The following is a 13,050-nucleotide window of genomic DNA, read 5'->3' on the forward strand; positions in this document are numbered from 1 at the left end:
GTTAAGTTTCAACATAATTCATGTGATAATCATGTGATAATAACACGTACAAACAACGTGTCGCAATACGTCTGGATGCGATATCGCATCACGAGAAATTGATATATAATAATGTCGCGACATGAAAACTCACGCCTGAGTGGTTTTCCATGAATAATATTCATAACATCAAACAATTATATCAAATGCAAGAATCACGCGATAGTGTCAGTTTCTTGCGAATTATGCGTCAGCATAGCTGCAGCCTCCACGTGACTGTCCGCAATCGAGCTGGTTCATCTCATTATTATATGAACAGCTGCTTGTGATACAACTAATTACACATAGTTATTTCTCCTGCTGCGCGCAATAATTACGTAGACGAGAGTATTTCGTAATGTTCCGCGTACTTTTACGTTCTTTCAGCATGCCATTCTTAATTTCGCTAACTACACGTTTAAGTGTAGTATCAAACATTGCTTTTTCGACGTGGTAGTCAATTTCGTGAAAAACACTAGAAAGATAATTGTCGCGCAAAGTTTTCACATTCTAAAATAAAAACATCCTTTTGAGATTGAGAAATTTATCTAAAACGGCAAATCCTCTGTTAATCTTGCAGCAAAAAGACAAAACTATTGTCAAGATACTTCTTCTTTTTTTAGAAAATTCTACGTTCTTATTTACTGCCAATTTACAAAGAAATTATATTGTAGTAAATACAGATTTAAAAATAATTTTGTTGGACTATCAAAATAAAATGCAAATTACGTAAAAATCTCAAGCATGCTTAAACAATGTTCTTAATATTCTAGCAACTAATTTAATAATAATTCGTCCTAATAATTATTTTGATTTTTCAACAATATTATTTTCAAATCTGTATCTAGCTAAATTTTTAAATACTTCTACGTAACCGTTTTTCCTGTGTATATAGCAAAATTTTGAGCGTTTTGTTTTAAACGATTTTATAATTTCTTTGTGCTTTTCAAAATATGTCATGAAAAGTATCTAGAAAGTAAGATCGAGTTACAATGCTAATGAGGGATTGAAGCTTTGCATAAATCTCTAAAAGTTCTAATTACTCCGTTGCTACTCGGCCTGGAATAGATGGAAGATTTTCACGCGGCGTACATCGCTTTTGGAACGAATCGCAACATAAAATTGCTCCTAGCGAGCAAGCAGGAGTGGTATGCATCGCATGTCGCATGCCATATAATTAAGCCGCGATATTTCCACCGAATACAAAACATGTAATTATCTCATCTGGATTATAGTACCGTGCTCCCTAATACCGAAACCTACGTACATTGTATGCGGTTCGCGGGTAAGATACCACCGGGCTAGTTCGCTGCAATTTTCCGTTTCTTCGTTTCTAGAGCGGCGCGGAGAAAACATGAGATATAATTACGGATGTTACGGAAACAGCCATTGAAGTTGAGTTAACTGCTAATGACTGAATGCAAAGTGCATAAGAAATTATTAGAATTTATTTTATATACGCATGAAATCGCATTTGTTAATTAATCCTCTTAATTTATTTTATTTATTATTTATTTCATTTTTATTTTTTTTTAATTATACCAGTTTATATCTGCTCGCAATATCTTATAAAAAAATCTCATGATATACATATAATATTATAATATAATAATAATCAAAAATGTTGCAGCGCGTTGTGACTAGAGAAATAATAGATTTATTTATTCAGTAATCAAAAAACATTTTTTGAAACAACAACATTACAGCAATGTTGCTGCAATATTGTTGGAATGTTTCAAGATGTCTTATTTACAACGTTTACGATATCAAATTTAAGCAGAAATTTTGTTAAGAATCAGGAGCTTAACATTTTTCTTATATTATAATTAAGCTCGCACATCAATAGTGACAAAAAATTAAAAATTATTATGGAAAAGAAATATGAGTGACTCGCGTGGCTTTTGCCATCGTACGTATTTCTGCGTGTTCGTAAAAGCAGCTGCACAACACGCGGCTCGGGGGAATCTATTTTAATCCTTGCTACGAATCATGCCGCACACGAGGACATTGCAACGAGTTTTTTGCGAAAACCTCATATTTCTCGCAGCGTTCCTTTCGTTCTGCGAGCGCCGCCGACATAATTGGCGATTATTCTGTATTTAAACGCATGGCGCGCACTTTTCGCAGAGCCTGTCTCGTTATTTTTAAATAAAAGAGAACCCGTTTTTCGCCGCGTCATCATTCCAAACTTCCACAATCCACGATCAAAGGAAGACTGATGACAATCAATCACCGATGCTTTAATCAATGATTTTTTTTATTAATAGCGCTATCTATATTTAGCGTTATCTATATTGCAAGAAGACAAGGAGAAAGTACACGATTAAAGTTTTTAAAGAGACACTCTTATTCAATGTTTATTACTGTTCAATAATTGGATTGTTTTTTGTCGAAGATTTTTTATTTTTTAAATTTAAATCTATTAAATTAATCGATATTACAATTAACCCTTTATAAGTACACATATTTTTACTTATTTCGTAAACACACTGAGTTTTTGTCAGGTCAAAGTTTTTTTATTGTTCTAGGCTTTTAAAAAATCTAGAGAAATTCAAAATAACTTTTCAACATTCTTATTAGGAATTCACCTCGATAAGGTGAATTAGTGTTTTATTATTGACTTCAGTGCTATACTTATAACTGATGTAATCATCAACGAATATTGACTGTTTTTTAGTAACAACACATTGATTCACTTTTATAGATTATAATTTCTGCAGATTGAAATGCATTTCAATCTACAGAAAATCAAAACTTCTAAAAGTGAATTTCACTGATGATTACATCGTAGTTATAATTATAACATTGAAATTATTGATTCATTTTTAGAGAGTACATTGCCAAATATTTATTCAACTCAAATGTTAAAACGTTTCTTTAATAAAAATTTGTGCCAAGAAATTTGAGTGAATTTTGCCTGAGTCAAAAAAGACCTCGTGTCTTCAAAGGATAAGTAATGTCAGCGTTACGATATCGGGTTAACTGTTTATAACATAATATAGATAACAAAGTTCTCCGTTGGCAATGTGAAATTTCGCCTTTCATCCACAATCTGTTTTGAACTTCAACACAAATTTTTATATTATTCCAAACTGTATAAAAATCCGAAAAAATTCTTATATACTATGAATACTTTAATATCAAGTTTTTACTTTTATCGTAAAAGTTGTATTTTATTTATTTTTATACAGATTTAAATTTATCTACCCAAATCCACAATAAACAAAAATCGACTATGTACTTCAAGTTTCCATTTGTCAATCTCAAATTAATTTGAGCTTAATTAATAAATTTTAAGCAATTTATTTAAACTAACGGCATTTAAATCAAATAATTAAGGAAAGGCCCAATATATAAAGTATTGAGGTTAAATATTTGGTGTGTAATAATATTTTTAAATATTGATTCTAAATCTACATCTCTCAATTATATAAACTACATCGCTCATTGTCAGACTTGAAACACAATCATAAATTGAAATTAAAATAATAATATCACAATCAAATTAATCGTCGATAATAATAACATTACCATCTTAAAACTGTTAAACAGTAAAGAACTTATTGCTTATTGGAAACAAAAAGCTTACTGAAATGTGTATTTAGAATTTATATTAAAAAATATTAGGTATCAAAAATCTTGCCTCAACCTTTGGCCCTTTTCTTACTTATGTGACTTATTCATGTAACTGTCTAGATTATTATTGCTAACGGTTTAATGTTGCGATTATTAATATATAGGTAACACCATTGGTGAAATGCTCGCGGAACTGACAATACAACTTCGAAATTCATCGTTATTCTAACTAACTTTGTCATACAATACTCAGCCCTGATCATGCGTGCGAGATATACCTGAAAACTTTATTGTTAAGATCGAAAGACGATGATTCTCTTCCACACGAATTTATACTTGATAAGCCAATCACGCACGACGTTTAATGCCCGTCTGTTGCATACATGAAAAGAACGGTTTTATTAAAGTATCTAAAATTTTAGCTAAATACAGATGAAAATAATTTTGTTTAGAACATCAAAATAATTATGTAGGATACTTATAAACTGGTTATTAGAATATTAAAACTTTTTGCAGTATTATTATCAATGCTTAACATTCTACATAATTATTTTGATAATCTAATAAAATAATTTTCTTATTTTCAGATCTGTATCAAGCTAAATTTTCAGATACTTTAACAAAACCATTCTTTCGGTGTGATAACTATTTTGCTTACAGTTGCCGAAAATTAATGTTAATTTATTTTATTTTATTTATTGTGTATATTAGAATTACATTTATATTTATATTGAAAGATATAGAAATAACCAAATACACAAAAGATGAGGCATCAGCAACGAACTACTGTTAAGCCTACCAAGCGATTTTAACAGTAGATAGATAGGTAGTTTGAAGTATAATATGACAAGATAATATATGATATATGACAGAGCTTACATATCGAGTATTTTCATATAATGCGAAAACATAAAACAAAATATTCATAACAAGATTGCAAAAAGAAAGAGAACAAGTCGCAATTAACTGTGATTTGATAATGAAAATGAGCTACCCTGTTGCGAAAAGAAGATATGGAGGAGGAAAAGCGAATAGAGCAAAGTAGTATATTACAATACTAGATGGATATGTAGAAGAATAAAACTCTGAATTTGGCGGAGCGATAGAAATGAAAGAGGATAAGGAATTACTAAGGTAGTGATGTGTGTTTGGAATGAAACCGGCATGGAAATTAAAGTATAGTGAATAAGATTATGTAGGTAAACAGAAGTATTAGAGCGGAGAAGACGATAAACAAGACAACATAAATAGAGAATAAAACGTTATTGAATTTTTAATCATCCAGAACTTTGATACTTATAATGGAGAAATGTGTAAATTATATTTACGGATATTATTAAAAAAAAACGGAGACAGGAATTCTGTATACGCTAGAATACATTGAGTTAAAGCCGGAATATAAACTATATACAGCGTAATCGAATAAGAAAATTACAAGGAGTTGCGATATAAGGAGTTTCTGTGAGATTGAAAGGATGTGATGAAAGGGATATAGGAGGTGAAGGCGTAAGAAAGCCGACATTTGGTAATGATGTGATCATTAAGTAACCACGAAGAATCAAAATAGCTCGAGTATTTTTATAGTTAATGATCCACTCGTTGTGATTTATGACACGTGCCAATTATTTTGCAAATATAATTTATAAAGAGATGCATGTCCCGCAAGCAGCGAAAACTCGTTGCGATCTCAGAAGACTTTCGATTAACCTTAACTTTTGAAGAGTATATACAATTTAGTGATATAAATATTACAATTTGAAATGTAGTTATCGCTAATGATTCATCGTAAAAAATCAAGTTACGCTTATATTCTAAACGTTATATTAACATTTTTTTACAACAAAATAATGAGGAAGATATGTAGGGACAACTTAGAGGAATTCAGTAGAGAATGTGAGATACATTTTTCAAACATGTCATCTTTTCCATTTGCTCGTCAGATACATTTTTCAACGCACTTCCTGAATAAATTTGGACTTTGTCTTCGATAAAAAAATCTCACACGTCTATTTTTAATTTAAAATCACGTGAGTCGACAGAGAATAAGATGGAAATCAGCAACTAATCAGCAAGCAATGACCGTTACTTGCACAAATTATTAATTGTTCGCGAACGTATTGTTTTACAGAATTAATTTCAAACATGCATGTGCACAGCACCTTTTAGTGGTAAGATGTTCATTATTTTTTATTTCGCTATAATCGCTTTTCCTTTCACTTTCGCAGGATGGTGCTGGTGGTGGGCGGGGTGGTCCTACAGGAAGAGATTCCTGCGGACAGCAGGTCTTTGTATGCGGCTCATCCGGTATACCGTGAGAGCGCAGCTCAGCTGCACTCGATGCCGGCGAAACTTGTGGGTCCGGTGGGCCTCCTCTACGTTCAACAACGAGAAATGGCTGCGACGCTACCGCACGACAGTAAGTACAATGCATCTCGATGTGCCATGTCAAACTGGGTCTAAGGAAACGAGCATAAACAAACACGAACGAACAACTGCTTCAATGAATGCGAACATCGTGCTTGTTCGCGCGTTTATGCTTTTTTTTTATTAAGTAGTGCAGTGAATCAAACTACTTTATAATTTCACAATGTTTATCCGGCTGACCTCTGCAAGATTTCTCAGAAACGGCTTAACTTTTTCAAATTCTGTATTTGGCAATAGATATCTAAGGACTTACCGAGTTAATTTAGTTGATCGTAATAAGGAATAGTAGACAGAAATTTCACTCAGGTTCACCCAGGTATCATTTTATCTTTGTTCAACATTTGGTAAATAATAAGAACAAATATTTGGGAGCATCCCAAATATTTAATGTGTAGTTTTTGAACCAAGGCGATCAAAGTCAATTTTAGCAAAGTTTTTCCAATCGTAGATATAGGATTTTTGCTGCACTACCAGTACTACGTATACAATATATATAGTTATATCCATTGCAAAGAATTTATTTTTAAATTAAATCATATCTTACTTTCACTTTTTTCCTCAAATTACATTTTCGCTCGCAAGAACACACATATACATATATATAATATATAAATGTGAATATCCATTGTATAATGAGGCTTGATTTTGTTAGACCTAAATGATCAAATGTGAATCATTCCTGCGGGAAAAAGAAGCTTTTTGAAAAATTATAATCTCTCGCGGTATCTAACGGAGAGAATATGTTTTTGATGCAATAGCCACACGATTTCCATGTTATCTTGTAAGAAGATATCAAATGTTACCGGCTACTTTTAACACGATATCACGGAATTGACGCAATCCGTCAATCTACCAGATGTGATTACGCTTAATTACGAGAATAAAAAAAACAACCGCGCGAGCGATAAATCAACCGAGCATTATTTTGCACTTTATCGAGCAACTGTTTATAATGTAAAATTACAATCCAATTTTTCAGATGGTGTAACTTTCAAAAATAACCGAGATTCGTTATTATACTGCAATAACAACGGTACAGTAAATCTTGTAACGAAGCATATCTTTCTCTACATATTAAATCTGGATGAATCTGGTAATGTTTCGCAATAAGCGATTTTCTTATCTTTTTCTCGGAATATATAATAAATCTTTATCAGTAATCTTTATCAGCAAATAAAGTTATCGCTTAAAAAAGTACTGTTACTCTTGTAACATAGTGTAATGTGTAACGTAATATCGTAACGTATGTTATATCGATGAATTTTGTGAATATACCTCGTGTTTCTCTTTAAAACAATTATCTTTTAATTTTACCATTTTTGCGACGCATGACAGTACAATAAACATTTGAGAAAAGATGAAAACAAGATATGACAATGTAAGAATAATAAAAACACGTGGGTAAGAACATTATTTCTCTTGTAAACATGACTGAGATCTTAATATTTTTTTTTATAATTGGCAGAGTTGATATTTGAAATGCGAAAATTCTTATATAATTATGGAAAGTTCTTGCCGTATGGACGAATGAACTTAACAATCTGCTGCCTTTCGAAGTATTATATTCGCTCGAACATGTGTAGACCGAATCGATTGAATGTATGTTGCCATACCGATTATTCTTTTTTCCCTTCACAGAGAACGTGAGCATCCTCGGTTCGGACGACATGACCACATGCATAATCGTTGTCGTTAGGCATTCCGGTGAGTATATTTGAAAGTACAATCGTGCTCATTATAAAATAGCTGCTGGTTGCATATAAATGATTGCTTACTGCACAACAATGAAAAGAAAAAGAGGTCGGAATAACGCAATGACGAAGCGCGATTGCTTGATTGGTATCGCGTTGAAAAATATTTAATACGAAACTCATAGAACTTTGCAATATAATAATCGATCTTTCTTTTAACATACACGTCAGATTCTCAAATTGAAGTTGATTTCTTTAAAAAAGAGAGAAATACGTGGAAAGTCTTTTTGTTGAAAGATTTTTATCCTGTAAATTAAGAGTTTTGATGAAATTATTTAATTATTTAATTAAATATCAGGAATCTAATTGATGCAAAAGTTTTCATTTTTATTATAATTTTGAAATTATTACTATCTTAATATTTTACAATTGGAGAAAAATGAACTTTAAGAATGTGTATAATCAGGTGTATAATCTCTGCAAAAAATGGAAATTTATATTTTTGATATAAAAATGAAGACATATATGTTGTAAGATACATATGAAACAATTTAATAAGATTAATATTTATATTCAACATTACAATTTTACAGATTAAATGAAAATTTTCTCTTTTTATCTTAATTATTTTTTAAAAACATATATCATTTTTTATTCAGATTCTAAATCAGTATTAAATTTTTTGTATTACTTTTAAATACAATATAGAAAAATCTATATTTTTTTACAATTTCATGATTTTGTTAAAAATACGTATAATACCTTAAATTAATTTAAGTTAAAAAAACCGAAACTCCAAAATGTCAATGAAATTATAAATATCTCGTTTAGAAGCCATTTTACGAGAAAATTACAAAAGATTTTCGCACTTACTTAAAGAGAGAAAAAAGACACAAAATTCAATTGCAATTTGTCTTGGACCGGGAGTAAATTAGTCGAGGGGCTAATGGAATCACAAAAACTTGTGAAAAATGTCAAAAAATATCTAAACGAGAAATATGACATCCGTGATTATCTTTGAACCTTTCGTTATATTGCTTTTTATTTTTATTGTCCAGACACACACTTTCGTTCGAACGAGAATCATTGATTCCTCTTCATGATATAACGTCTAACATAATGCACAAAATGTGAAACGCTTCTTTCGAAAAGACGAGCCGCTTAATAGAACCAGTTCTGTCATTCGAGGGGAAAAGTGCTGATTCAAGTTATGCTTCACATCCATATCATTTAAATGCCTTAGTAATCTTACGATATCAAATTTAAAGAGCTTCGGAGAAATAATTGCAAATAAGAATACTATATCTAATCTCATGTGCTCTCGTGGACGTTACAAATTATTAAATTTACAATTTATTAAAATTGTTATACGACTATTTTTTAACAAGCATGTTTTATCAATTCGATATTTATAACTGATATTACATACGAATTATACAAATTTCAATGTTTTTTCGAATGATAATGGATTTCATATCGCACAAAGGAGCCTATTATATTATACCATATTCTCAAGGAAACTATCGGATAAGTTCTCCTTAGCTTTCTCCTGCTGAGGCGACAGTGTGTCACGACGCAAGTTGGGTGTCTCCGATCGTCTTAAGGTTGCGCGTGAATAATGGCCGAGGTAGAAAGCGACTGCGAAAGTACGTAATTAAATAACAGTTCGCGATATAAAAGTCCTTTTGTCGCGAGTTCTGTCCCGTCCATTCATCGTTGCTTTGTGTCACACAACAGAATTAGATAATGTTCAAAACTAATTGTTAAAATTAATTATTATCGCCTTTGTTTTTCAATTAGTATAGTTAAGGCATTTCATAATCGTATCTTTAAAATCTTAAAAATCTCTCTCGCAAGAATATTCACATGTTTCCTAACATTATTTTCTGTTCCACTTCATTTTTATTATTAAAACGAATGCATCTAACAAATTATAATCAATCGCGATCCCGGATCTACATTAAATAATTTCAATGCACAACATGAGTTTCTCGATCTCCGATATGATGAAAAGATCGACATATCACCGGTTATTTGCTGCAATAATTACTGTTTTGATAGTTACATTTAAATGCTCAAAAATTAATTTCTCTTTTAATCGATTCTTTTCGTAGCAAGTGGTCACAAAAAAATAATAGCATGCAAGCGATAATTCATTTAGCCATTTTGATATTTCTTTCTTCAATCTTTTCAATAATGATAAATACCATTAAATTCACTGATCAATAATATAAATAATAGTAATGTAAAGTAATAATTGAACAACACAATCAAAAGTTCATTTGCTTTGAGACTAATTCGCATTTGTTACGTTTTATTTTTTTATGATAACATAATAATAAAATAATTATTCTTTATATTATACTTAATAATATAATAAATATCTCTTCTCTTTAATATTGAAAGGATTTTGAATGTTATATTTTTAAATGATGGATTTCAGGCTCAGGCGCCGCCGCTCTGGCGCACCTTGACGGCTCCGGAACGGAAGATGCTGCGGCAGCAATGATCCAGAGGGTAACGGAACTTGCCCTCGGATATCCCGAAGGTCGTCTGGAACTGCAGTTGGTTGGCGGTTATTCCGATCCGAGAAACTATTCTGAGGAACTATTTTACAATATACTTTGTACGTAACATACTTTTTTGTATATATATTTTTGATTTGCGATACTCCTGTTATTGAGAAGAAACGTTCACGAATATTTTCCATTTAGTCGACACAAATATTCATTTCTGTCTTTTCTGGCATTCCAATAAGTAACAAAGATAGAACGATATTTGTGTTGACTTGACTATCATTGTGTTTGACTATCATCAAACAGGAAACACTTTCGGAGAATGCTATTTTTACTACATCTGATATTACTTGCATTTAAATCAGCAGAAATAATTATATCTGTATACTCCATTATGTTTATGTTCTTGTTCTTGTCTTTATTCGTAATAATGAGTTAAATCATTTACTCGCTTTGAAATAGATAAAAGATTAAAAAAGATAAACTAAATGGAATCTTTAAAAAATCTTTAAAAAAGAAAAAATATACGCCAAGTGCATAAAAAAGGTATCGAATATTACTTTTTAATAAAAAACGGATATGAAATAAATGCTATTAGCCAAGTATTTCATAACGCAAGACACACAAGATAGAGTAATAGATAAATTTTTAGAAAACATAATATCATGCCCAGCGTCGTCGTTGTCGTCCAGCGTTGCGAATTTAACAATGGCACAAACATATACGCAATGACATTTACATCTTAAACGGCCCATTTTATATTTTTATGCACTTGGCGTTGCGACATTACCGCGTTGCTTGATAGAACTGAACTTTTACGATATCATATTTTTGAAAGAATTTTTAATCAAGATTGATCGAAGGAGAGTAATGCTAAGTTTTACTCGAGAAATGACATTAAATTACACAGAAACTCCGACATTTTTTAAGCAATTGTGAAATTGAATAATATTAAAATAAAACGAAATTTCTTCCTTCGACTTCGTCTAAATATTAATCGGACTAATTCTTCTAGCTGCATTTCACAAGCAACCGGTGGAGATTGATCTAACATTGTGCTGCGTGGGTGAGCTGAATACCACCGTGAGAGGTGGGATTCATTGGCCGTTGATCTACGGTATCGGACTAAACGTGAAGACAGGCGAAATCTTTCCCGCGACTTTCCCTGACAAAGGTCCAGATCAGGCACTAAGGTGTGCCAGACAATTGACCGGGGGTCAGCAGGTGCGTGTACGCAATGTTTGCATTAGTAACACTATTTCAATTCAACGAATGATCATGATTTACACTTAAAACAAAAAAAATTATAGCTTAATCTTACAGTCTATAAATAAATATAAAATAGTGGATGTTAAATCAAAATCGACCAATAAGATTAAACATACTAAATGACGTTTTTCACTTCACTGTGTGATAAAATATTGAGTATTAATATTAAATAAAATATTAATCGATTAAATACGATATAAAATTTTATTTAGTGTATTCTTTCGAAATTGAATGTATATATTCTATCTTTATATACAGGTTTTGGATATATACGATTGCGCTTTGGGGTTACTTAGAATCGGACCGTTTAACTACGACCCTTTGCGTGGCGTGGATCTCTGGTTGGCACAAACCGATCAGTTCATCCTACAACATCTGTCCACATCACCGGAAGTGGAACAACCACATTTCGTATCGCAGGTAATTCTGTTTGAAACACTATACGACATTGTTTTTTATCGTTAATTATCATTAATTCCTCAAGAGTAGAAAGCATTAGACGAAATCCTGCAATTGTACTGTGTTTCCCATGCACTGTTAAGCAGTGACGAAATTTCTGTTTCAGGTGCGAGCAACGCTCAAGTATATCCAAGACAATCAATTTCCGGCCGTCACCGTCTTCCGAGATAACAGACCTCATTACTACCGTCGGGACGAAACCACTGGTGTCTGGCAACCGATGCGATACTAAAGTGTTTAACAAGCCACAGATTCGGTTAGGGCTTGCGTGATGGTTGTTCGACAAAATTTTCGAACGACACGAAATATAATAATAAATTCGTGAATCGACGAAGCGTATGGAGTAGGACGATCAAACCATAAGAATATAAATTAATTAGTCGAGTTTGATACTGCGTCTTCTGAAGATCGCGGTGTCTTAGCCAGAGTTGTTTAAGCCCTAATGCATCCGTTTGAAAAAATTGATTAGCATTTGTGAGCAAATTGCAGAAGTCGGCGTGCAATAATTGCAGCCCTCGTTGGCCGGCAATTATCTGTGATCGTCGAGAAAAAGATGTCCGATTGGGAGGAAGCTGTAGGATCGAACACCGATCGAAGCGGTTATAACCGGCATGTTGATCGATGCTTTAAGGCCTGCTCACACTGGAAGACGTCTCGCGAGCCGTATATAAAGCCAAGGTGCGAATTTGAATACGCATTACCGAATGTGATTTGTAATATTTGCAAATAAAATTATCAGACAATAGTTTACTCTGTTATCGAGTAAAGAGTAAATTATGAAGCAAAATAAAATAAAAATAATTTTTTGACAAACCATTTTCCGAAGATTTTAATATGCATTATTCTGCATTAAGATGCAGATAATGCATATTTTACTTTGCATACGTTTTATATATATATTCAATCTTATTAATAACATTTCTTTTCTAAATAATATAATAAGAAATTTTTCCCGTATGCCGAAAATTTTCGCCGAAAATTTTCGATGATTTTATCGAAATTGTTTTATATAAATTTTTATAAAGCAAGTTTAGATTTAATTTGATCTTCAATTAAACAGGAGATGTAAAAAAACGACTAATAGAATTAAGAATCAT

The 13,050-nt window shown here is 31.8% G+C and overlaps 1 protein-coding gene across 1 annotated transcript; it reads left to right on the top strand.

Annotated features, from left to right (window-relative positions):
- The first annotated feature begins 5,820 nt into the window (after positions 1–5,820).
- Positions 5,821–12,739, top strand: LOC105623986 (protein N-terminal asparagine amidohydrolase). The gene is made up of 6 exons (XM_012205356.1): positions 5,821–6,010; positions 7,657–7,722; positions 10,153–10,335; positions 11,241–11,449; positions 11,753–11,914; positions 12,060–12,739. Exons 1-6 carry the CDS (start codon positions 5,821–5,823, stop codon positions 12,183–12,185), a joined length of 936 nt encoding a protein of 311 aa, XP_012060746.1. The 3' UTR covers positions 12,186–12,739.
- Positions 12,740–13,050: the final 311 nt, after the last annotated feature.

This window comes from Atta cephalotes (genome assembly GCF_000143395.1).
Source record: "Atta cephalotes unplaced genomic scaffold scaffold00070, whole genome shotgun sequence".
Lineage (NCBI taxonomy): Eukaryota > Metazoa > Arthropoda > Insecta > Hymenoptera > Formicidae > Atta > Atta cephalotes.